Source organism: Haliotis asinina, chromosome 13 (assembly GCF_037392515.1).
Source record: "Haliotis asinina isolate JCU_RB_2024 chromosome 13, JCU_Hal_asi_v2, whole genome shotgun sequence".
NCBI classification, from domain to species: domain Eukaryota; kingdom Metazoa; phylum Mollusca; class Gastropoda; order Lepetellida; family Haliotidae; genus Haliotis; species Haliotis asinina.
The window spans coordinates 17,831,910-17,859,733 of NC_090292.1; the positions used below are offsets into that span (position 1 = coordinate 17,831,910).

Genomic DNA, 27,824 nt, shown 5'->3' on the forward strand with positions numbered 1-27,824 from the left:
TCAAGGCAAGTTTGTCTGGGACTTGAGCCATGTCTCAAACACTCCATAATTCTTCTTCAGCCAGTTGATATTTGTTGTTGTCCTGTCCAGAACCTCCTTAAATGCCGTCCCAGCCTCCGAAACATCGTCACCACTGTTCATGAAGTCCTCCACCTGAAGCAGACATTCACTGTGCTCAACCTGAGTGAGTGAGTAAGTTGGGTTTGCCACGCTTCTAAGCAATATTCCAGCAACATCACAACTGGGACACCAGAAAATGACTTCACTCATTGTCCCCAATCGAACCTGGGTTTTCAGCGTGACAAATCAACGCTTAACCACTAGGCTACTTTATCGACCCGCCCTCAGCCTGACCATTGTACAGTTTTCCTAGAAGGTATTGTACCTGATACTGATAATAGATAATAAAAGCAAGATTGTGAATGTCAAGTTCTTTAGTGTGAATTCTTTATACTGTATTCACTAAAAAGAAGTTGACATGAGTAAATCTTGCTTTTCTTATGCATTCCACTTCTAAATGCATTTCAAAGATTTGAACTGAAAATAGAATTTTACAAAAAGCCGTTACATTATGTAGTAAGGTACTCAATATGCGAGGCAATTCTTGTTGGCGTAAGAATAGGCCTTTCTACATTTAACTCCCCTGGTGTCCCAGACGACACCTTTGTTTACATGGCAAATGTGACACATAAACTTCTATAATTTATACACATGTACTTTCTCAGTTATGTCTGGGAATGCTATAAATATTTCATAGGCTTGTATGTATTACATCCATTACTCAATGGCTTCCGTAGTGATCCGGATCAGAAGAAGGTCAGTCACTTGGATATCAAGTTGGACTGACGGGCATCTAGTTGACGTTCCTTCTGTTAGTTACTGGATTAAGGTAGAATTTACACGGCCCATCGTCATATCGGTAGAACATAGCTCATTACTCACCGCACCCCACCCATCACTACCCTACCCGACCCATCACTACCCTACCCCACTCCACACTACCCACCCTACTCCCAAATTCCCCTGAGATCGCCAACACCACGACCAGGTGTATGACACTAGATTCAGAAGTCCCAAATCAACCTTGATTCGGAAGAAAGTCCCAAATTACCCTTCACTCTGAAAAAAGTCCCAAATCAACCTTGATTTAGAAGGAAGCCTTAAATCAACGTTGATTCGGAAGGAAGTCCCCATTCAATCTTGATTTAGAAGGAAGCCTTAAATCAACGTTGATTCGGAATGGAAGTCCCAAACAACCTTGATTTAGAAGGAAGTCCCAAATCAACCTTGATTCGCAAGGAAGTCCCAAATCAACCTTGACGTAGAGGGAAGCCTTAAACCCCAAATCAACCTTCATTTAGAAGGAAGCCTTAAATCAACCTTGATTCAGAAGGAAGCCTTAAATCAACCTTCATTTAGAAGGAAGCCTTAAATCACTCTTGATTCAGAAGAAAGCCTTAAAACCCAATTCAACCTTGTTTTAGAAGGAAGTTCCAAAGCAATCTTTTGACATCAGAGGAATCGGAAGGTAGCCCTGATGCGAAGCCGATCTAGAAGGTTTACCACTTGGGTGGAACACAGAAACACTGTGATTGGTAAATTCAGTAACACGGTAAGCCAGGATTCGAGTCCATATTTATGAATTTCTGGCAAGGGACACATCTCTGCACATATGTCACCTAAACTACACATAACCATACCTTCTTGTACTCTTGCTCTGTGTTGTACTTCTCGGAAATATCACGGATTATTCGATACAGTCCGGAACGGGTCGTTATTCTGTAAATAGGATATGTTTATGCAATGGCATTATGTTTTGTCGATGTTGGTAAATGAATCATACATATGACGGATAGAGTTGATAATCATCACGTCTGCACCAGACAAACGATTAATTCTCATTATGAGCAACAGCCACGAGGATAAGCTGACACACAATCCAGTCCTGGTCACCGCTTCGTTTACTGCATCTTGCGATGGTACATTGCTAAAATATTGCAATACTTTCGTCACCTTTGGGGCAAATCTCTGAAAATGCTTTTTTGGGGTGTGAGCCGATTCCCTTCAGAGTGAGCTGAATTTGATGCCGCACTCAGCAACATTCCAGCTATATGGCGGCAGTCTGTAAATAATCGAGTCTGGATCAGACAACCCAGTGATCAACAACATGAGCATGAATCTGCACAGTTGGGAACCGATGACATGTGTCTGCCATGTCAACGAGCCTGACCATCCGATCCCGTTAGTCGCCTCTTACGACAAGCATAGTCGCCATCCGTCAGAAACTCGCATCATTTTGACAAGTATAACGTCAACCCGTTCTCTGGTTCGCCATACATTGGTCAGTACAATGTGCACATCAGTCAAATGCAACGGTCAATTGGTTCTCTGAGGATATTACATCAATACATTGGTCAACTATGTTTCTGAGGACAATACATCAATCCACTGGTCAACTAATGAGCCCAATACACAAGTGCAAAGGTGGTCTGTGTTATGGAAAACGACCCCACCATGAAGAGCTAACGATCACTGTGCAACAGAGCTAGAACAAGGTTTTCTGACAGAGCGAACAACATACGCAGAACCCAGTTCAGCAAAGTGATGTTTGACGAAGTCCCAGGCGAGCTCCCGTCCCCAGCGGTTGCTGGCCACGTATGTGACAGTAGACAAGACGTCTTGACCTTTGACCTCATCCGAATTGAGGGACATTTCCAGAACTCTGTAAAATGAAAGAAACAATGATACAACAGTACAAAATACAAAACAAGAATTAGCATTTTCTGAATTTAGCACGTTTGGCTTTCTCCGTACAAAGTACAAAACAAGAATTAGCATTTTCTGAATTTAGCACGTTTGGCTTTCTCCGTAACTATTTATATATCTTATGATGAGCAAAACGCGAATTACGATCTGCTCAAAATGATGGTTATGCTTCAAATGTGTTTTTATGCCGCATCATTTCAGTCATGACACTGTGTGTGTTTTGGTGAAGCCAAAATGTTACTGGACTAAGCTCAGGTTTGATGGTGCTAATACAGAACCAACTTCATGGGGTATATTGGAATCGAGTGAGCGAGTTTAATGTTACGCCGCAGTCAGCAATATTCCGGCTATATGGCGGCAGTCTAAATAATCGAGTCTCCAACAGACAATCCAGTGATCAACAACATGAGCATCGATCTGCACAACTGGGAACCGATGACATGTGTCAACCAAGTCAGATCTAGTCTGACCACTCGATCCCTTTAGTCGCCTCTTACGACAAGCATAGTCGCCTTTTATGGCAAACATGGGTTGCTGATGGCCTATTCTACTTAGAACTACCTTCACGGGTTTATTGGAATCGAAATGACGATCATAGTCTTTTTTTCAGATTCACGGAGACTACCTTGCATTTTGTATGGGTTTTTTTTAACTATATAGCAATGCAATGTCGATATTGATGCCTCTACCTACCTCTGTAGCAACCAAGGTTCTCTGGTACACGACAAAGCCCGTCTCAGCCTGTCCTTCTCAGAGCTGGTTTGCTCCGTGAGATATTTCTGATAGACAAACTCCCATTGTTCCAGACCCCCATGTCTCACGGCTGTACAGTAGAATGTACTGCGCAGGTCCGGATACATCCTGAAACATGGTGAATACATGAAAGCACTAGTTCCAAAGGTCCAATAGGAAGATCTAGACCACTATTTGTAGATGTGTATTCTTGAATAAGTTCCGTGGCCGTGACTATATTTTTAAACACTCAACCTACCGTCAGTAACAAATATCACACCCGTGAAGAACATGTTTTTGTTCACTGGATTGTCTGGTCCAGACTTGATTATTTACAGACCGCCTCCATATAGCTGGAATATTGCTGAGTGCGGCGTAAAACTAAACTTGTGACATTCATACGAAGAATCACCCCGACTGCTACACCATTCCCAATCATACGCCAAGCCCGTCATATGTCTAGAACCATTAGCAGAAAACGTCACTTCAGATATTGAAAAGACATATACGTTTCCAGTGCCTTTCAACATCAAACTCATTGCACACAATTAAACACTAAGAGTTTCACTTGTAACTGTGGGGTGTATTCTGGCAGGAACTGGATGGAGCGTCAGCCACGTACCAATCGTGACGACCGTCAACCACTTGCAAGTACTATATCTGAATAGGACGGCGGCCAAGGCCCGGACTTTATTTCACCGGGTCCTCTTAGCAATGACACCGGTGATTATAATCATTGCTTCACTCGGATTGAATCTGTTGGTGAGAGAACCCACTTTCTGTGTTGGAACATAAATGGGCTTACTGAAAAGATTGATGACATTAGTTTTATTGATTACATTGGTAAATTTCATATTATATGTTTGACTGAGACATTTGTAACCAGCATCTCCTTCAGTTGGCTGGATGGGTATGATGTGTTTTATAGCCCTGCCGTCAAGTTGTCAGATCACGGTAGACTGTCAGGTGGTGTTTGTATTTGTATTCACCATTCGCGTAGAAATATGTATAGACAATTAGCATCTGATATCGATAATTTCATCTGTATCAAATTCTTAAAGGAATTGTTTTCACTTGATAAAGATTTGAATTTAATGTGCACTTACATCCCTCCTATTGGTTCAACATATTATAAGCATACGAATCGCAAATGTAACATTGAACAACTGGAGCAATATCTACTAGCGAATCTCCCTGACTTTGCTGAAAGTCACACTGTTATCTGTGGAGATCTGAATGCCCGCACAGGAAAACAAAACAATGTGTGCCTTAGTCTTGATGATGATGATAATATGAATCATATATTTCAAGCGAGCGCTGATAGTGACATCTATCCTATCGATGATCGGAATTCTCACGACAGTGTTGCTAATAATTTTGGAAATTTGTTATTAGACTTATGCTATTCCTTCAACCTTTTCATAGCGAACGGTAGAGTATATGGAGACTCGCAAGGCGAATATACGTTTCATGGGCAACATGGATCAAGTGTCAATGACTATTTTATTGGTTCACCAGATTTCTTTCAATGTATTAACTCGTTAAATATTGGAGACAGAGTAGACTCCGACCATTTACCATTAGAACTGACTTGCCAGTTTCCCAATATGAACAGCTCTGATAACAATAGCCATATTGATGATTATAAAGAAAAGATTGTTTGGAACGACGCCTTCTACGAAACATTTCTAGATAATTTGAAAAGTAAATTATTACTTTATAATGACCGTCTCTTATCACAGCTCGAGTTCGATCTAAAGGGAGCTCTAGATGAGTTTGTCCATGTCATATTAGTTTCAGCAGATTGTATGAAGAAAAAGATTAAGCCTTTTAAGCAAAACCATAAAGCACCCTTAAATGACGAGTGTAAAACTGCACGACGAGACGCGCGTAAAGCACTTAGACGTTTTCGGTGTAGACCCTCGGAGAGCAACAGATATTATTTTTGTAAAATGAGGAACATGTACAAAGCTTCATGCAGAAAATTCAAATCTAACCTGTGTAATAAAAGACTGAACAGATTGAATGATTCTATCAACAATACTACTATGTTCTGGAAACAAATTCGTTCATTTAGAAAGAGATCAAATCCAAAAAGTAATATTTCAAAAAGTGAATGGATGACGCATTTCATGAGGGTTTTTTCTAATGATGCCGTTTTTCCAAGTGATGGTTACACATTCGATGATGATAACTTCCCTTCGAATGAATTTGACACTGTTGATCAAATGATTTTGGAAACGCACATTTCAGTTGATGAGATTAAGAATGCTATAAGTAGCTTAAAGAGCGGAAAAGCAGCTGGTCCCGATAACATTATAATCGAAATGGTTAAATGTTCTCAAGCCGTGTTAATGCCCTTCATCCATAAGTGTTTTAATACTGTATTCGAAAGTGGTTCGTTTCCCGAAAGTTGGTCTCGTTCAGTCATTATACCTATACATAAAAAAGGGACTCAAGACAATCCAGATAATTACAGAGGCATATCTTTAATGAGTGTTATTGGGAAAATATTTACAACTGTTTTAAACAAAAGAATTTCAAACTGGTCAAATATGAGAAACTTAATCCCTGAATGCCAGGCGGCTTTTAGAAAACAATATTCAGCCATTGATCATATCTTTACATTATATGCGATAATACAAAAATGTCTGTCGCGTAATAAAAACAAACTCTATGTAGCATTTGTTGACTTTAAGAAAGCCTTTGACTCTGTGGATCGTTCTAAATTATGGTACTGCTTACGAAAATCTGGTTTACAGGGGAAAATGTACACTATTTTAAAATCTATGTACTTGAATATAAAATCATGTGTTCGTTGTGGTGATGATGTCACCGATTTTTTTTACTGCCACCATGGGAGTTCGGCAAGGGTGTATTTTAAGTCCAATATTGTTCTCCTTCTTTATAAGCGAACTGTATTATGATATTTCTAATTCAGGCAAACATGGTGTGCAAATGGTTCCAGATATTATTGAAATTTTTATCCTCCTTTTTGCCGATGATGTAATTTTAGTGTCAGATACTATTGTTGGTCTACAAAACCAACTGAATATTTTGGAATGTTATACAAATGAATGGAAATTATCTGTAAATTTTGAAAAAACAAACATAGTTATCTTTAGAAGAGGGGGCCCTGTGGCCTCTAAAGAAAAATGGTTTTTGAATGGCAAACCTCTATCTGTTGTTAACCACTATACCTATCTCGGACTAGTGTTTTCTCATACCATGAACTTTAAAAAGAGTGTTATAGATTTGAAATCACGTGCTAAGAAGGCTCTGATTAACGTTATGTCAGTCTCCCAAAATATTGGAATTTTAACCCCGAAAATATATTTTAAATTGTTTGATGCACAAATTCAACCGATTATGCTCTATGGTTCTGAAATTTGGGGATTTCAACGTTATGAATGCCTGGAGAAACTGCACCTTTTAGCATGCAAAAGATTTTTAAATGTAGCGCAAGCAACACCATCTTGTATGGTTTATGGAGAATGCGGTAGACATCCGATCTATATAAATTCTCAAATCAGATGTCTAAAATATTGGTTAAAGATTCTTGGAATGCATGAACAAAGAATCCCAAAACTAGCTTATAATATGCTTGTATTTTTAGACGCTAGGGGTAAGACAACATGGGCTTCCTATATTAGAAATCTCTTGTTTTCTCATGGCTTTGGATTTGTTTGGCTAAATCAAACAGTTGGTAATATCAGTCTATTTCTTAAACAATTTCGAGATCAATCTGTAAATATGTATTATCAAGAATGGCATTTCTGTCTAGACAACAGTTCGAGATATCAGTTGTATAGATCTTTTAAGAGCTTAATCCAACCAGAATTATATCTGTCTGTATTGAGATCTAGAAATATCAGACGTATATTTGTTAATTTTCGATTGGGCCTATTAGACTTATCAGTCAATAAGGGCAGACGACTTTCAATAGAGAGACATTTAAGGTTATGTCCATTATGTAACTCGGCCATAGAAGACGAAATCCACTTCGCTTTTGTGTGTCCACATTACACTGATTTAAGAAAAAAATATATCCCAAATAACTACCTGTTGAAATATCCATCAACTGCATTTACTTCCATTCTGTCCTCCAAAAATGAAAATGTAATACGTAATCTTGCCCTCTATGTGAAACATGCTGTTAACCTTAGAAGCAATATTTTATCTGCACTGTAAGTTCTTCCGTGAAATGTCTGTAACATGTGCTAACAATGTACTTGTATCACTTGTATATGGGCCGGAGGCCTTAAGTACAATAAATATCTTTGTCTTTGTCTTTGAATGAAACGTCAGCGGTTCAATCCCTTTTCCTCGGCATATAAAAAGATGTCGCAAGATGGTTTCCATTGCTATCTTGGCCATCGATGGGCATTAGGAACAAAAGGATGCCCCCTTTATGGCGTCTCCAGACTCGAAATTCATACAAGCAATATTCTTCATCGCGACATGTTCCACGTCCACCTCTGAGAATAGATGCAATCATGTATAAACCCTCACGGTGGCTTATATGCTACTTACTGATTGTTGGTTCCATCTTCCATCCAGATGGCGAACAATCTCACCGATGTGTTTACACAGTCGCTGTAGTCGTATTTACACGCCACGGACGCCATCTGCGCTATCTTAATCCTACAAAGAACGAACATGGTATTACAAGGCCCTTTTGGTTGACATCGTGCCGACCATTGTGGAATAAATGTGTTCATAAGCAGGAATAAGACATGTTTTATACATTTTTACTGGTAATACAAGAAAGATCATTATTTTGGAACAAACGTTTTCCTCAAATTTAAACCTTCAAATTTAAATGTGCCTCCGCCCTTTAAGATTTATTGCGCTTGTACAATACATAACAATTGCTATATGTTGCTTGATAACATTCATAATCTTCACACGTACTTCTCGATAGGCGTCATATCTTCGGTGATATTGGTACCAAGTGTTGTGAAGGGGATCTCCACGGTCTTCTTCATGAAGTCCTAAAATGTAATGTTAGTCTTGCAGAACGGTGCCATTTCATTGTGTTGTGTAAATTCTAAACCAAAAGGTGAATACACTGGACTACTAATGGTCTAATTCACATTACTACTGCAATTATCTCCTACGTACATGAAAGTCTCTGAAAATGTTGAAAATGTTATCGAGAAGCGTTTTAACTTTAAGCAGTGTATTTTCAGCCACTAGAGCTTGTTTAACTCACAACCTTCCTGTTCAGATTTGCCCTCTGTGCACCTTCTCTCATCTCCCCTTGGATATGTGCTCCTAGAGCAAGTGGTGTGCATGGATTTATAGCGTCCCAGGTGGACTATATTACCACTAACTATATTGCTGTGTTATATTCCTAAATATCTACTTTAAGTGAATTAATATTTGTATGACCTTGAGTCCTAAGCTATAGTGTTAAGGACCATGGAACGCTGGCTACTTAAATCTTTTCTCTTAACTGAGATCCGTGAAGATCCGGGTTACCTGGGAAGAACAGATCTTCAGTAACCCATGCTTGAGACAATAGGCGGACCCGTGAAGATCTGGGGTAGAATAGGACTTCAGTAAACCACGCTTGCCTCCAAAGGCTACTATGCTTGACGTAAGAGGCGACTAACGGGATCAGGTGGTCAGGCTCGCTGAAATACTTGGCACGTAATCGGTTCCCCGTTGCGTAGATCGATGCTCATGCTTTTTGATGACTGGGTTGTCAGGCCCAGACTCGACTATTTCCAGATCGCCGCCATATAACTGGAATATTGCTGACTGCGGCGTACAATTAAACTCACTCACTCACTCACTCACTCTCCTAACGCATTTCATGCATCACCTCGAACATTCCGTAAAGGGGCGTACGCTCCAGCATATTGTCCACGTAGCCAAGTTCCCGGCGGAAGGCTCTCCAAGGGGCGTAATCCAGGTCACCGTTTAGGTAGTTGACAGTCCGGAGTGCAACATCCTGGTCCAGCATCCCTGCTCTGGGAGAACAAGTAACATTGTGTAAGCAAATACCAATAGTGAGTGAGTGACTTCAGTTTTACGCCGCGTTTGCAACATTCCAGCAATATCACGGCGGGGACACTTGAAACTGGCTTAAGACATTGTACTCATGTCTGGGATCGAAGCCAGGTCGTTGGGTCGCTTTATCCACTACGGTACCCTACCCCGTTGATCGGTCGGGCAAATGACACACACGGAGACGAGGTGACTATGCCCAGATATAGTGACTGCTGACAGCTGCAAGCACACTCAGTCAAGCACCTAACGCACTCAGCAAATGCGGTTTTTTACACAAACAGAGGTTGGACAACTGCTTGTCTAAATCATTTGGAAAGTGGTCAAAGTTAACATATTTGCGATAACACTCTCTAAGTAAGCTGGCGAGAGGCTGAGTGGGTTAGACCGCTGACTTAGTGTTTTGACGATTAGGTGCCTGACAGTGAGGACCTTTCTTTGAATTCTGGATGTTATTCAACACTACTAGAATCTGTACTTTGCTTAGAAAGTGTAATCCCATATGTAACATGCGTTACATTTCTCCATTTGTGTACTTAAAGGGTACCAGGTAGGATTACGTCACTATAACGTAACGTTAACTTCCATCATGTTGAAGCAGAAGCAGAACCGAAACCTTTATTAGTGCAATTCTGGGGTATACCATTTGAAAAGCTTCTAAATGACGTTGCACCTTCTACATGACGTCTTACACGCTGATGCAAGACATAAGTAAATATCCCAACCTACTTGGCTAAGTTCCAAGCGTCGTTGATGATCTGTGCTCGATTTATGGGGTCTATTATCTGAAAACAAATAAAGAAAAATGTGGTGGAGGATATCATCATGATATCTGATTCATGATATCATGATATCATCTGATTCTCTAAATAAAGAAAATAAGAAATAGTAATGCTTTGAGAGATCTGCTCAATAAAAATAATATAAAATAAAAATAATATAAGGCGTACACAATAACACAACAACTGGTCACGATATGAATGTCACAACACGCGCCAGCGATCTGACTGGCGGAGATGCTAACCTTGACCTATGTGGTACACATGAGTGAGTCAGTCAGCCAGTGAGTATGTGAGTGAGTGAGTGAGTGATCAGTCTATGGAACAATAACACAACAACTGGTCACGATATGAATGTCACAACACGCGCCAGCGATCTGACTGGCGGAGATGCTAACCTTGACCAATGTGGTACACATAAGTGAGTCAGTCAGCCAGTGAGTATGTGAGTGAGTGAGTATGTGAGTGAGTGAGTGATCAGTCTATGGAACAATAACACAACAACTGGTCACGATATGAATGTCACAACACGCGCCAGCGATCTGACTGGCGGAGATGCTAACCTTGACCTATGTGGTACACATAAGTGAGTCAGTCAGCCAATGAGTATGTGAGTGAGTGAGAGAGTGATCAGTCTATGGAACAATAACACAACAACTGGTCACGATATGAATGTCACAACACGCGCCAGCGATCTGACTGGCGGAGATGCTAACCTTGACCTATGTGGTACACATGAGTGAGTCAGTCAGCCAGTGAGTATGTGAGTGAGTGAGTGATCAGTCTATGGAACAATAACACAACAACTGGTCACGATATGAATGTCACAACACGCGCCAGCGATCTGACTGGCGGAGATGCTAACCTTGACCTATGTGGTACACATGAGTGAGTCAGTCAGCCAGTGAGTATGTGAGTGAGTGAGTGAGTGATCAGTCTATGGAACAATAACACAACAACTGGTCACGATATGAATGTCACAACACGCGCCAGCGATCTGACTGGCGGAGATGCTAACCTTGACCTATGTGGTACACATAAGTGAGTCAGTCAGCCAGTGAGTATGTGAGTGAGTGAGTGAGTGATCAGTCTATGGAACAATAACACAACAACTGGTCACGATATGAATGTCACAACACGCGCCAGCGATCTGAGTGGCGGAGATGCTAAGCTTGACCTATGTGGTACACATAAGTGAGTGTGTGAGTCAGTCAGTCAGTCAGTCAGTCAGTCAGGCAGTCAGTCAGTCAGTCAGGCAGTCAGGCAGTCAGGCAGTGTGTGAGTAAGTGAGTGATCAGTCTATGGAAATACATCATATACATTTTATAGACACATAAGCGCACGGCATGAATCGCAGTGTTATCAACACGATTAATCAGTCCGACTGATTTCACTTGTTTAATAAAGAGGAGAAAGACGTCATCTAGCACAGACAAACACTTGCTCAAACATCTATGCTTAACTTTCCCCCAAAAGAGTTGACATAGAAGAAATCCTCTATGCTGAAGTACAGGTAAATGAATGGTGATGCACGCCATTCGGCGCTTCACAGTCAGATGGACGCTTCGCTCAAATTCCTACGCTAGTTTTACGATACATTTGTAAACAATACATGTTAGTAGTTTAAAGATGTCAACATGACATATGAAAATATTGGGATAAAATTTATCATTACATATCATATTACCGCATGGTTTGTTGACAAGGTGTTGATGATGTTGTTCCAGTTGTTGATGTCGTAGTTGACCCTGAAGAAACCACACTCCTGGATATTCACAAGGATCCAGCCACCGGCAGGCACATCGACGTTCAACTCCACTTTAACATACAACCATACCAGTGTGAGTTAGTGAGTCAGATTTAGCATACTTCAGTTATAACACGACATGGTGAAAGTCTGGAATGTACTACACTATCTACGTCAGAGGCAGCGAAACGGCAATGAATATAGGGCGGTCACTCAGTCACGAAACCTTTCACACCTTGCATCTGATTGTAACTTCTCTACAACTCACGTTTGTCGTCGTGGTACATAAAATAGTGGACATCAGAAGCCGCAGTGGTGAACCTGACGTTGTCGCTTGTTGTGTATGTGATGGGAATTGTCCACTTGTACCTAGATGGGGTACTTAACATATTAGCGAATACTTGGGACAAGAATATATACTAAATGCAAAAAGAAACGCCATCTCCTACAACAGTTGTTGCACAATTTAATCTTTGAAAAATGGAAACTTTAATGGTTTATCTTTGTCGGAAAGCAGAATCTTATTTCAACGTTTCTTATAGACATCTAAATCACTGTAATTGGTTCATTTTGCAATTATCGAAAATAGGACAATATTAGTCTTCTGAAAACGATGCATTTCACCTGAATATGAATGCATTTGCGAACTGACATTATGTTGTTTAGCTTTCTTGTAAGCTATCATCTTCTTACATCTGTCAGATAGTTTTTCAGTAATTCTTTTTTTCAGTAATTCATGCAGGTGGGATGTAACGTTTCTTTTGGCATTTACTGTATGTGCAGTTGTTTAGTGTTTTTCATTGAAGACATCATGTTAATATAACCTTGTCCATCAACACACTCCACACATCTGAATCAGATATACATCATTGTACATTGATGGGTAAATCATATCATACCCGTATTTCCCGGAATCAGGGTTGGAACTGTCCCCACCGGAAGTAAGAAATCGTTCCTGTGTTAGAGTTACCGTTCCTGGGCTTACTTCAACATGGACGACGGGGTAGTTCATCTGAGTGGCCCAGGGGTCCATAATCTCCGTCATATTCAGATGTACAGAACTGACCCGGGCTTCTTGAAAACACGATGGAATAACAATAACAATAACAAGGTAGGGAATCGAACCGAATCTTTTACTTGACGAGCAAACGCTGTACCAACTAGGCCACACGGCCTCCCCCGGTCATGTAAATGAGTTTTGTATGTGGTAAAACGCAGTAGTGGATAATGTTCTTTCTGGTGTATATACTCCCATTAAACAACAACACATAGACCTGCAACAATACATATCCAAAGCCGCGCTACAACTGAAACTGTGGAAAGCGGTCAAACGGTGTTAGAAAACGCACGACTTTGAGAACTTTCCAGATAGAGCACCATAAATGTGTTTCGCAAGTTGTACGGTTGAGAATTGAACTCTATACGGTGTCACCATCGTCATGGCTACGTAAGTACACTGGACGCTGTCTAAATCGGTACTCATGGGGACTGAAGAAATAATCCGGTTTAGACAAAGTGCTGATGGTAAATGTATAATACATGGGTGGGAATGAGATATTTAGTTGGTATGACAACTTGCCGGATTGGACAGATGATGGTTTTGACAGCTTCCACTGTATATAACAAACGATGTCAATATACTTATCTCTGTCAAGGCCTTCCACAGGTCGTCATGTTCAGCATTGCCAAAGGCATTTGTTGCAAGGTACCGCTGGTGAGACGAAATTTCAGCATTACAATAGTTTGGCATGAAATGCCTGTGGACACGGTTTTACAGGTGTTTGACTTCCTCATTCTTCAAGATTTAAGCGTTTTGCTGTTTATTTTGTTGACATTTACATAGATAGATTCTTGCATACAAATGCATAAAGTCGGTGATTTACAATGTGATCAGGTTGTCTGACAAAACATCCACTTGCAAAGTTTGAGATCGGTTGGATCACTGGATGAAGTTATTTACAAAAATGCTTTACATGCCAAACTATAAACGTATATATGGTACTAGAAAGAGCTGACACGGCGGAAATGCTCTGTGCAGTACCAGGTAGAACACCATGCTCACTATACGTCTTAGGAATATTCTACTGTGTCCACAATCAGATCCTAAGAGACATCTCTGGTGAACACTGTTTTGCCTCATTTTTTATAAAAGCAAACAATCTTTCATCGGACTGCCCGAAACGCTGTAGTTAATTCAAATTCAACTGTTTACCTAGTGTTCTGTTTCTGGAAGCAGTGACTTGCTGAATAATCTGTTAATACCGAAACTCCGAGTCTTTCTCCAATAGACTTTACATGGGAACAAGTTACCCATCATCTTGAGTGCTGATAAACCCCAGAATAGCACGAACATGTATTGGCGCAACATCTCAGGTATGGAGAGAAAATTAATTTGCCACTGAGCATGTATGACTTATCAAGTTTAAGCTTCGATTCAACTTGCTATTAAGTTACAATATCAGCTTGATACTCTGCATGAATAATAATAATTATGTTCATTAGTATACTTGATTTCTGTCCTGGACATGTATGTGAACTAGTTGAAACCAAACTCGGGAAGTTTTCTTTTCAAATGATCACAATTAATTCGTCACAGAGTGATTGATATGTTGCCTCTCTGTGAACAACACAACTCACGTTCAACCCTTTAATGAATAGGTCCTGCCCCATCACAAGCCTCATCATGCGGACTATAGCGGCGCCCTTGTGAAGAGAAAGAGTCATTGTCAGTAATATCAATTTCAGCAGCACTTATAATGATAAGCATATCTTTTAAAGTAAAACCGGGAAATAGGTTTCACCTTGTACATACAAACATACATACATGCATGCATACATACATATGCTTCACATTCAGCAAAGGAACAAGTCTTTAGATTTGATTTAATAACAGCTAAATCTGGCTCTCTTCTGAGGGGAAATGGAAAAATGTTCCAGAGATTCGTCACCGTATATTTTTGTCCTAGTTACTGAAATTGTCAAAGACAACATTCTTGATTATTTCATTATATGATAACCACAGTTGTATTGTGTTCGTGTGTGGATCAAACTGATCTCAAAATTTGTATTCAGATATAAATGTTAGATCTACATGTTGTTTTGGTGCGAGCCGTTAAAACAGGTTTCTGGTCATGGTGATTTCGTTTAACGATCCGCCAAAACACAGCACGTTATACCTTTGAATATGTAACACTGTCAAATATAGAGCTGATCTCTGCCGGTGACATGACGTCAGCAGTGAGAGGATGCGATGACGTCAGACTGTCGGATGACATCACACCGTGAGTGCTGGCAGCAACATGCATGTCCAGCTGAAACACATCAAATCATACTGAAGTGTTCTTCCTATCTGTGTATTTGTTTGTTTGTTTGCGTGTATGTTTAATGTCGCAATTAAGAAAGAAACGAAGCTATATGGCGGTTGTATGTAGATAATCAACTCTGGACCAGACAGTCCAGTGATCAACACAATGATCACCGATCAACGCAACCGTCAGTCAAATCAGTGTCAAGTCAAGTCAGTACAAGAATGGTTTACTGTAAACCAACTCTAACCCGTATCTTCACCGGTGGGTGATTATTCAAGATGCTATGCATTTTAATTCGAGATGTGAAGTAATGCACTGATCTTTATGTCCAACACTAATTTGATCTTATTTCTTTAAATGGTCCCCGTGAGATGATTATTGAAAGCTTGACACACAGGCCCTCGTGTCATTTCGAGGATTAAACATTCTTTTGAAAAAAATATAAATTTTGAGCTGCCTTGAAAAGCTTCACTGTGAAGCGTTTCAAGACGGGGGTCATCTCACTATGTAAGTATATTTAAAAAATACCTTTAATCCCCTAAATGACACGAGGTCCTGTGGCTTGACCACCCGATCCCGTTAATAGTCTCTAACGGCAAGTCTGAGTTGCTGTAGACTAATTCTGACCTTGATCTTCACGGGTGTATATATATACATATATATTGTTTAACTGAAATCACTTCTCCCTGAAGATACACGCTCGGTATTCTTTATATATATATATATATATATATATATATATATATATATATATATATATATATATATATATATATATATATATATATATATATATATATATATATATATATGTCCATCTAAACTCCCCATGTCATATCTGTCCGTTTGGTTTCTGGGTTATCTGACAATTTAGGAATAGATTTCTTTCGCATACAGATAATTCGTTTCAGGTCCAAGGCAGTTCCCGAGTGTCTAGTGTTTCAGAGCAAATTCTTCACATTACCGAAACAATAGTACCAATATAGTGTTATTTTCTTATTTCTGAGACCTCATATACAGCCCCCGTCACCATGTGTACCAAAGACCTACCATCTTCCAACTGGGGTAGATCTCACCAACAATGTGGTAATCAAAGAAGGATGCAAAAGCTTCGTTCAGCCAGAGCCAGCTCCACCACTTGGGTGACACCAGATTACCGAACCACTGAGAAGAAAACAGAGAATGTCTGTGTACAGTAATAACATAGATAAGATAAGGACAAACTTTATGGATGAGCAACTTCTTTTAGCTTCTTGTATACTTGCTGGATAACGATACGAAAAGCTGTATTGAAACTCCGCTTCACCTGATTAAACAAGTTGCCCACCCATAAAGTTTGTCCTGATCTGATTCACCAACTCCTAAACATGCCACTCAAAGACGTGAGCATAGAGGAGGATGAATAGCAGAAGGATGAATAGAAAAAGCATGAATAGAAGAAGGATGACTAGAATAAAAGGATGAATAAAAGAAGGATGAATAGAATAGAAGGATGAATAGAAGGATGAATAGAAGGATGAATAGAAGAAGCATGTATAGAATAGAAGGAGGAATAGAAGAAGGATGAATACAAGAAGAAGTAGGACAAGGAGTTAACATAGAGGAGGACGATTAGAAGAAGAAAAAGAGACGCATGGACGATGAAGTAGAAAAACGAACAAGAGACGCAGTAAACTATCTACAGTGATATAAAGAGGAGCATGAATAGAAGAAGGATGAATGGAAGAAGGATGAACACAATAGAAGAAGGATGAATGGAAGAAGGATGAACACAATAGAAGAAGGATGAATGGAAGAAGGATGAGTAGAAGAAGGATGAGTAGAAGGATGAATAGAAGAAGGATGAATAGAAGAAGGATGAATAGAAGAAGCATGAATAGAATAGAAGGATGAATAGAAGGATGAATAGAAGAAGCATGAATAGAATAGAAGGATGAATAGAAGGATGAATAGAAGAAGCATGTATGGAATAGAAGGATGAATAGAAGAAGGATGAGTACAAGAAGATGTAGGACAAGGAATAGAGTGTAATGAAAATGATATTACGCGGTGGAGAGAAGGGAAAGAAAGAAGAGGGAATAGGAGAAGAGCAGAGAGAAATAATAATAATATGTGCATTTACATTGCGCCAAACTCCTTTCACTGGGTGAATGCTCATAGCGTCAACATTCAAAGCAGGAATATTACAACCCTTGACAACCCAAGCTGCCTGTTAGGCTCTAGACGGTTATAGTCAATTATTCCACCGGGTACTAATTTGCTGCTGGGTGTACAGAGACAATTTTGAACAAACTCACTTGCCTAAAATGAGAACACATGTGTCATGTGCTTCGTTGTGGGACAGGACTGAAGTCCTAGAAACTCAAAGTCCAAGTCAAACTGCCGGTCACCCACCAGAGCTGGTCATTCTCACCACGACGGAGTAGAAAAAGGGAATAAAAGACGCAAACAAGATATAGGAGAAAGATGAGAAGATTAGAAACAACAGAATAATGAGAAGGAAAAACGGTATAAGAATAAATAGAAGGGAAGAAATGTTTACTTAACGAATGTGATAACGACAGACAGGTATAAAGAATTCGGGCAGGAGAACCAGTAAGAGGTGACTAGGAGACACGAATAGTGAGGAGGCAGACGGATGGGGAGCAACTTTTAAAAGCGGAGGGACTCTATTATCCAGATAAACTGACTTTCTGTTAGTATGAACATTGATAATGCATAAGGCACCATGTATATTTAACATAGAAGACCAATAGTCTCGACACATAGAACATACCATATGAGCTATCTCATGAGAGATGACCTCTGCTATCCAGGTTTCATCGGAGGCTGAGGAGACCCCAGGTTCATACAGCAATGTCTCCCTGTAGGTGATGAGACCCCAGTTCTCCATGGCTCCAGATACAAAGTTGGGGATAACAATGTTGTCTGCAGTGCAAGAATCAGATTGGTAGTTACAAGTACAATCAGCAGTTTTCAGCCTACAAGAAGGGAAGAATACCAACGAACGAGGCAATATTTTAAGAGCAATGACTATGACATCCTTCAGATGAGGCCCAAATACGGTGGTCCTTGTAAGTGTACTACTTTGCTGGAAATATAATCAACAATAACTTTGCATTGCCAGCCAGCATCAGATGTTTCACACCTCTGCAAAGGAACGTGAAAGATCTGAAACGTAAGTGTCTTCCCAACAACCATTGTTTGTGTATTGTGACAGATGATGGTTGGTTCAGTGGTTAAAGCGTTCGCTCATCATATCTAGGGACCGGGTTCGATTTAACATACATGACAATGTGCCATAGCAATGTTATGAAAGGATATTGTAAACCATTCTTAAAGCCTCTCTAACTCTAACTCTCACACTCTCATTCACTTTAATTCCAAGTTGTACTACATACCAAGTTTATCGTACACATATGCAGGTTTGAAGTACTCGGACAATCTGTTGAACATCTTCATCCCATGCATCTGAGCCTTATCTGCAAACTGAATCCTCTTCGGCATCGCAAAGGTCCGATACTGAAATTAGCAGTTTATAACGATCAGGTCAAGATGCTCAACACAGTATTACAGTGAATCAAGAACAACAAGGCGCCCTATACAGATCCAGAGATTGTTGAACAAATCACCAAGCACAACAAAAGGTCAACAATTTATCAAGCACAACAAAAGGTCAAGACGTCCTTCACAGGGAGAGCGCAACAATTTATCAAGTACAACAAAAGACCAAAGCACCTTACTCAAAGAGTGTATAGCAGTCCATCAAGCACAGCAGCGGTCAGGGCGCCCTACACAGGGAGAGTGTAACAGTTTATCAAGCACAACAAAAGGTCAGGGCGCCCTACACAGGGAGAGTGTAACAGTTTATCAAGCACAACAAAAAGTCAGGGCGCCCTACACAGGGAGAGTGTAACAGTTTATCAAGCACAACAAAAAGTCAGGGCCCCCTACACAAGGAGAGTGTAACAGTTTATCAAGCACAACAAAAAGTCAGGGCGCCCTACACAGGGAGAGTGTAACAGTTTATCAAGCACAACAAAAGGTCAAGGCGCCCTACACGGGGAGAGTGTAACAGCTAAGGCCGGGCGGGACAACTTAGGAATGGCCAGCGAGTCCTAACTTGACATACAGAAGGGAGCAAGCTACAAAGACATATTTTATATCATTGGAAAGATCTCGAGGAGATGAACACGAAAAGTTCATTTGCCAATGTGTTCACGTGTTAATAAGCTCACAAATTGGCTATGAAAATGCATTTCAGCAGAAATTTCTGGCAGAAATTTTTTTTCCGCAGAAATTTCTGGCAGAAATTTTTTTCCCGCAGAAATTTCTGGCAGAAATTTTTTTTCCCGCAGAAATTTCTGCCAGAAATTTTTTATTTCACTACCAGAATTATCTTAATTTAACAAAAGTAGAGAGTATAAGTAATGATACTGCTGCATGAGTGGTAGTTTCATGTTTATTCCAAGTAATAAGCACTTAGCGTGATCAACGGATCTGATATTTTTGTTTCGATACCAGAATTATCTTAGTTGAATAAGATTAAACACAATCGTTAAATAATTTAATATAGACTTTCTTTAAATGGTGTCGTTTTCCCTGTTTAAAGCCTATTAGTACCAGACAACCGAGAATTTTACAGTCTGAATTTAACCGTATTTCATTATAGCTTTTACAATTTAAAAGGCTTATGCATTATTCCCATCCGTTTCATCATAACACAGTTGTAACTTCTTAGTGGATTCACGTCGTGCAAGATTAATTTAACAGTATCGGGGTGCATTTTCTAATCCCAATAAGCCTACATTGTTTTTGCATGCGACATGGGTTGAAAGCGAATAGAGACGAAACCGGACTTATACTACATACATACAATATAATAACAATGTAAGACGTGTGAGCCATAATTTGAATTCATCAACATGCCCGTAAAGACCAGCGTACCAGATGAGATGATAAACAATGCATCAGTGTTCAAAGTGACAATGCCCGCGAAAATGTAATTGCCTCGTTGAAACAATAATTTATGCCGAAGTGGCCACCGTGTATTCACACCTGTTAACGTGGTTTATCAGGTTGTCTCTATAAGCGGTCATCGTTCCGGTTCGGTTGGCCTTGAGTGGACACCGCGGTTAATAATTGCGCAAGCCATAGAGCGGGCACTGGGGAAATACAGCGAAACAATGCCAGTTGGTGCTGCATGGACAATAGACGTTTTATAGAGTATATCCAGTACGTCTTGTCGGTTCAAGGTCACATGCAACACAAAACAGTTCTTTGCAGATTCTGAATCGGTTCGGTAACAAATTATCAAAAATGCAAAATAAAGTTATGAAGTTGAAAATAACGCGATTGAAAAAACGCTTCCCCAGCGCAGGGGGGGGAAGTGGTTTCACCACCCATAGCACATGTGCAGTGATTATTTTGAACCGGAAAGCCAACTACAACTCGTATAAACACAAGTGATGTGTGCAGGATTATTGTTGCGGTCGAAGTGGGAGAACAAGAGATGTTTCTTGTGGTTACAAGCACCCTGGTTCGGCAATAATAACAATACACTGGTACAGTACCTGCATATTTGCAACCCATGCTTTTGAAAAAAAATGTAGAGTATTAGAAATGCTAATTTCATAGTTCAGTTCGAAAACTGAAATGTTTTAAATCATGTATATGGAAACAAAGAATACATTGATTGTGACTAGCAGTCTATGTCATAGACAAAGCGCAACGTCTGTTTATTGTCACCTGTCACTCTGCTTGTCTGCTAATGACAATATGCAGTACTCAACTTCAATCATTTACCAACTTAACACCTATCAGGCTATACACCGTAAACAAACTACACTGCTTTATGGCTCGTGCACCTGGGGTTTGTCTCTGTCACATTATGTAATTAGACAGACAGGCAGGTGCGATTCCTGTACACATGACATGTTATTACGTCTGTGGGTTGCAAACAAACTACCTCCATTTTCCCGGATGACTGGGTCGGACGGAACTGAGTGCAAACACAGATTGTCAGTTTCAAGGACTGTATGTACAAAACCCAACATTTCAATATATAATATTTATGGATAACAACTTCTTCTATTGTGTGTGCTTAGAAGTGGATGGATGAATCATAATGATTGGAATATTTTCAAACTGTTTAACGCTGTATTTTGCACGAATCCACGAGTGACCAACATAGTTCTTACTATTCCTGTTTAAAAACATGTAACTGATAATATGCCGACGGTACACTAGAACAGTGATATAAACTGCCATCATCACAGACACATTTATACAATTTAACATTTCAACCACTGGCCTTTGTTGCGAAAACACGCCAATCAAGTTATCTCACTAGCTTCTGTCATGATGGGACGATAATTCACTCACCAGGGTCTTGGTTAAAAAAAGGTAGGAATAACAAATATAAAGGGGATATTGTACCACATTAGTCATTATTGAATGGGATTAACAGGTGTGAAAACTCGGTGGCCACTTCGGCAAAAATCATTGTTTCAAAGAGGCAATTACATTTTCGCGGGTATTGACACTTTGAACATTGATGCATTGTCACATAGGTATTGTTTATCATCTCATCTGGTACGCTTTTCGGGGATGTTGATGAATTCAAAGTATGGCTCACACGTCTTACATTGTTATTATATTGTATGTATGTAGTATAAGTCCGGTTTCGTCTCTATTCGCCTTCAACCCATGTCGCATGCAAAAACAATGTAGGCTTATTGAGATTAGAAAATGCAACCCAATACTGGTACTGGTACTAATAGGCTTTAAACAGGGAAAACGACACCATTTAAAGAAAGTCTACATTAAATTATTTAACGATTGTGTTTAATCTTATTCAACTAAGATAATTCTGGTATCAAACAAAAATATCAGATCCGTTGATCACGCTAAGTGCTTATTACTTGGAATAAACATGAAACTACCACTCATGCAGCAGTATCATTACTTATACTCTCTACTTTTGTTAAATTAAGATAATTCTGGTAGTGAAATAAAAAATTTCTGGCAGAAATTTCTGCGGGAAAAAAAATTTCTGCCAGAAATTTCTGCGGAAAAAAAATTTCTGCCAGAAATTTCTGCTGAAATGCATTTTCATAGCCAATTTGTGAGCTTATTAACACGTGAACACATTGGCAAATGAACTTTTCGTGTTCATCTCCTCGAGATCTTTCCAATGATATAAAATATGTCTTTGTAGCTTGCTCCCTTCTGTATGTCAAGTTAGGACTCGCTGGTCATTCCTAAGTTGTCCCGCCCGGCCTTCCTGAGTGAAGCACAACAAAAGGTCAAGGCGCCCTACACGGGGAGAGTGTAACAGTTTATCAAGCACAACAAAAAGTCAGGGCGCCCTACACAAGGAGAGTGTAACAGTTTATCAAGCACAACAAAAAGTCAGGGCGCCCTACACAGGGAGAGTGTAACAGCTTATCAAGCACAACAAAAGGTCAAGGCGCCCTACACAGGGAGAGTGTAACAGTTTATCAAGCACAACAAAAAGTCAGGGCCCCCTACACAGGGAGAGTGTAACAGTTTATCAAGCACAACAAAAAGTCAGGGCGCCCTACACGGGGAGAAGGTAACAGTTTATCAAGCACAACAAAAGGCTAAGGCGCCCTACACAGGGAGAGTGTAACAGTTTATCAAGCACAACAAAAGGTCAGGGCGCCCTACACAGGGAGAGTGTAACAGTTTATCAAGCACAACAAAAAGTCAGGGCGCCCTACACGGGGAGAGTGTAACAGTTTATCAAGCACAACAAAAGGTCAAGGCGCCCTACACAGGGAGAGTGTAACAGCTTATCAAGCACAACAAAAGGTCAAGGCGTCCTACACGGGGAGAGTGTAACAGTTTATCACGCACAACAAAAGGTCAAGGCGTCCTACACAAAAAAAGTATAGCAGTTTAACAAGGACAACAAAAGGCCAAAGCGCCTTACACAAAAAGAGTATAGCAGTTTAACAAGGACAACAAAAGGCCAAAGCGCCTTACACAAAAAGAGTATAGCAGTTTATCAAGCACACCAAAAGGCCAAGGCGCCTTACACAAAAAGAGTATAGCAGTTTATCAAGCACACCAAAAGGCCAAGGCGCCTTACACAAAAAGAGTATAGCAGTTTATCAAGCACACCAAAAGGCCAAGGCGCCTTACACAAAAAGAGTATAGCAGTTTATCAAGCACACCAAAAGGCCAAGGCGCCCTTCACAAAGACAGTATAGCAGTTTAACAAGCACGGCAAGAAAATGCGCTCTATACTGGGTAGGGATAGCATTTGATCAAACACAACAAAAGGTTAAGTCGTCCTACCCTAGGAGTGGGTAATAATTTATTCAGACGCCCTATCAAGACGCCCTGACCTGGTTGTGTGTAACGACACAATTTATGACAATTAGATTAACAGATTCGCTGACAGTCCATATATTGTTTCGAGTGCGATACACATCTGAAGAGCGCGTTTAAATCAGAAGATCAGGTGAAAGTATATCCAGGCTTGAATATACTCAGAAACAAATTTGGTGAAAAGCGAATCATCGAAGTGAAAATTATATGACTGAATCACTGAAAATTACTGAAAATAAAATGACTATTAAAATATTTAGTGTTCGCGAAAAGTGTCCTGCCCTAACGGTAGAATCTAGAATTCTCAAAATGCTCCCGAAAATGGATGTATTCAGTTTTATTCACTAGACTACACAACCGCCTAAGTTAGTATACATACAGTCAACAACTTTAGAATCTTATTAATGTTGAGAGATTTTAGGAAGGACCTGACTCGTCAAGACTCAGAGTAAAGGTTTTGCTAGTGATGCTCACCGTAACATTACTAGCGATGTCTTCTATGTACTCATAGTCGCATATGATAAACGCCAGGAGGTACGTTGGCATCACCACCGTCCTCTTGAATGGTTTTGCCACCATCCCGTCACTGCAACACAAAGAAGGGGATAATGGTGATGATATTTTGAAAATCAAATCGAATTTAATGGATACCATTGTTTACACGAAGGAAATAAGGAATCTCTGACATTTCTCAGTTACGGACTGACTGCGTTTTTCGTAGGTCTGTTGAGGTATGAATCCGATGTGCAAATTGTTTGCATCCTCGTGGAAAACGAGAAACGTTAGTGATTCAGTGTATTCCTCAGATGATCAGGAAAATATGCATTGAGTCCTTACTCTAGAAAGCGCAACAGGAATTCCTTAATTCCTAAAGAATACACAGTCAGTCCTTATGTCGTAGGAACAACAAACAATTTAACATTAATCAAAAACGATCATATAAACGATCATATAAACAATCATATAAACGATCATATAAACGATCATATAAACGATCATATAAACGATCGTATCAAAGATCAAAATGAAGAGAACGATAAGCATTCCAATCAATGGAATACATTCTGTGGAGTGACACGCCTATATATTCAGTAGCAAGCCAACGGCTAGTAACATCAAACAGGGCTCGTCAGGTTTACCCAAACGTTAGACAGCCAACAGTCATAAATCCGATTGTTTTCAATCAGGCGTGACTGTGATTTTAACCTTGTTTTACCCACTGGTATGCTGAACCTGTCCCATACACTCTACCACCCTGTATCCAACGATAATTTGTTAACTTCTAACGTCTAACTTATGGGACAAACTGAATCAGGATGAAACGAAGAGCAACAACTACAGGTCAGGAGCAATTTTATCAGGTGAAGCCAGAAACTATGGGATACTGTAAGGAACATTCTCGCGATCTCACACTCTCACACCTTTGGCATTTTAAGCCTGTTTCCAAAGGTCGAGATCGCGAGAATGTCCCTTACAGTATTCCATAAGAGACCGCCATATTCAAGTATTGTTATCCATGAAAACGGATAGACTGAGATACAGAATAGCGATTTACTCAACGTTACTCAATACTCTGTTGCCATGGCTGCGGCGGAATTCCAAGTATAACGGAATATACGAAACAATTTACCAGAAAAAAAGGTTAACGCCATACCGTTAAGAATCAAACTCATGAAAGAAAATAATTGAGATATGCAAGGAAATAAACGAAAATGTCCTTATTGTGAAAGATGGTTTGGTCGTATGATAATAATGAACGGATTGGAATTATCTAATTGTTAGTGACATTTGACAGCAGCCGGACGATCGTGAAGGAAGCGCGGGGCACTGTGAAAAGTTTTAAGTTGAATATTCAGATCAATATTGATAGTGGTAATGTCCCTGCAATCTGTCATTTATTTGCATACTGAGATTGAAACTCCCAATGACTGTTATGGGAAATCCGTCGCAATCTCCTTGCAGCGCTTGTCCCAGTTGACCTACAATCTGTCATTCGTTTACATACTGAGACTGCATCTCCAAAGCCTGTTGGGGAGAATCATTGAAGTCTCCTTGCAGCGCTTGTGCCAGTTGACCTATAATCTGTCATTCGTTTACATACTGAGACTGCATCTCCAATGCCTGTTGGGGGGGAATCATCGACGTCTCCTTGCAGCGCTTGTGCCAGTTGACCTACAATCTGTCATTCGTTTACATACTGAGACTGAATCTCCAATGCCTGTTGGGGGGAATCATCGACGTCTCCTTGCAGCGCTTGTGCCAGTTGACCTACAATCTGTCATTCGTTTACATACTGAGACTGAATCCCCAATGCCTGTTGGGGGGAATCATCGACGTCTCCTTGCAGCGCTTGTGCCAGTTGACTTAGGGGTATCATGCACAATGGTTGTCAACAGTTATCCTCCAGATTGTTATACGAGGGCTGGTCAAAAAGTTCTAGGCCTACACATCTTCTAGACTGGTGACATCAGCTAATCTTAGGCGTGTTGTTGGAGAGTGTACTTCATCAGCATTTCCAGTTATTTTACTCAAAGTGATCAACTAAGATTAGTTGGTGTCACCAGTCTAGAAGTTGTATAGGCCTAGAACTTTTTGACCAGCCCTCATACTAGGTATTACCGTTTTCACCATTTGGATCACCTTATCCTTACCTCATCCTCTCTGTTTTGAGGGGCGAGGTGTTGGAAAGGGCTGTATAGTTCCTGCCCTGCCCCTCCCGGTATATCAGGGTTATGTCAAACTGGGCCTTTAGAGCAGGCTCGTCAAAACATGGGAACGCCTTTCTCGCGTGGGGAGCCTCGAACTTGGTCGTTGCTAGGTAACTGAAACATTGGAGAAATCTGAAGAATAGGCACCAGCGTAAAACAGTTCATGGATTATGAAGAAATTGCTAAATGAACGTTACATTTCTTTTACCAGTCAATTAGAATGACATAGCATCATATACTATCCGTCAAAAGTTCAGACTTACTACTGTAAATGTGGCCACTTACTTCAGTCAACTGTTCTAAACTTCATTTTGCAAAATAATTATTGTCCATACTGTTTAAAAGTAATGTTTACACATGAACTGACGTATTATAAAACACATTCCTAACTTTGAAAAGATTCATGTCATGAGTTCAATAAACGCAGCTGTTCACATTCACCATGTTTCCGCATGCTTTTCAGCAATTTGATGCATAATCCTCGTGCAATTCATCGGCATAAGGTTGGATCCCTGAAGTTAGTGGAGAATTTCATTTTCGACACATAGCATATTGCGAGTGATTTAAGTGTGTCTAAGGTTTGGTGTACAGTATATGATACCATACGATTCCAAATAATATGATACGTTATATGCATACATACAACAGGTATGATACGTCAAAGTGTCATACAATATTGAGTAATACGATCTATGAGAGATGCGAAACATCGTGAAATGACGCTATTCCATTTGCTGTGGTATAAAATATGATATATGTTATGATACATGATATAAAACATATGTTATGAGATGCTATATTATACATATACGTTAGCACATATTGTAATGGGCTTGATATGATATTATTATGGTACAAAATGTGTACATGTATGGTAGGATAGGTTGCGGTAGTTTAGGAAAGGATAGGAAACGATAATACGTAATGGATATGACCTTACATTTGAAACATGATAGGAAACAATATGACATGATAGGAAACAATACGACACGACACGATAGGAAACAATACGACATGATAGGAAACAATACGACACGACACCATAGGAAACAATACGACACGACACCATAGGAAACAATACGACACGACACGACACGACACCATAGGAAACAATACGACACGACACGACACGACACGACACGACACGACACGATAGGAAACAATACGACACGACATGATAGAAAACAATATTACTCGCCCGTTGAAGATACTGCAATGTAATATTTTTACGGCAATATTGCACTAGTGTAATACCGCTTGACGTATGACGTCAAAATGGTTCAAAGTTGTGACGTCACAATGCTAATGTCGTTCCAATTTTACTAGACCTTGCTTGACTCGTGGAAAGCTTAGAGTCCTCACACTGTAGGGAATTTGGCGGCAGTTTCTGTCAATTTATGTTGGCGAGTAA

General features: G+C 40.0%; 1 protein-coding gene across 1 annotated transcript in view; it reads right to left on the reverse strand.

The window, feature by feature from the left end:
- LOC137259384 (aminopeptidase N-like) overlaps window positions 1-27,824 on the reverse strand; it is a 29,403-nt gene continuing 1,579 nt past the window's right edge. Inside the window, exons 3-21 of the mRNA XM_067797053.1 lie at window positions 26,357-26,527; window positions 24,180-24,291; window positions 18,749-18,869; window positions 18,124-18,275; window positions 16,398-16,511; window positions 15,216-15,350; window positions 14,677-14,742; window positions 13,681-13,750; window positions 12,939-13,110; window positions 12,308-12,408; window positions 11,980-12,110; window positions 10,243-10,298; window positions 9,329-9,476; window positions 8,413-8,492; window positions 8,032-8,142; window positions 3,460-3,627; window positions 2,582-2,722; window positions 1,701-1,779; window positions 1-153 (exon numbers count right to left, since the gene is read on the reverse strand). Coding sequence (XP_067653154.1) covers window positions 1-153; window positions 1,701-1,779; window positions 2,582-2,722; window positions 3,460-3,627; window positions 8,032-8,142; window positions 8,413-8,492; window positions 9,329-9,476; window positions 10,243-10,298; window positions 11,980-12,110; window positions 12,308-12,408; window positions 12,939-13,110; window positions 13,681-13,750; window positions 14,677-14,742; window positions 15,216-15,350; window positions 16,398-16,511; window positions 18,124-18,275; window positions 18,749-18,869; window positions 24,180-24,291; window positions 26,357-26,527 — 2,281 coding nt within the window. The remainder of the gene's footprint in view (window positions 154-1,700; window positions 1,780-2,581; window positions 2,723-3,459; window positions 3,628-8,031; window positions 8,143-8,412; window positions 8,493-9,328; window positions 9,477-10,242; window positions 10,299-11,979; window positions 12,111-12,307; window positions 12,409-12,938; window positions 13,111-13,680; window positions 13,751-14,676; window positions 14,743-15,215; window positions 15,351-16,397; window positions 16,512-18,123; window positions 18,276-18,748; window positions 18,870-24,179; window positions 24,292-26,356; window positions 26,528-27,824) is intronic.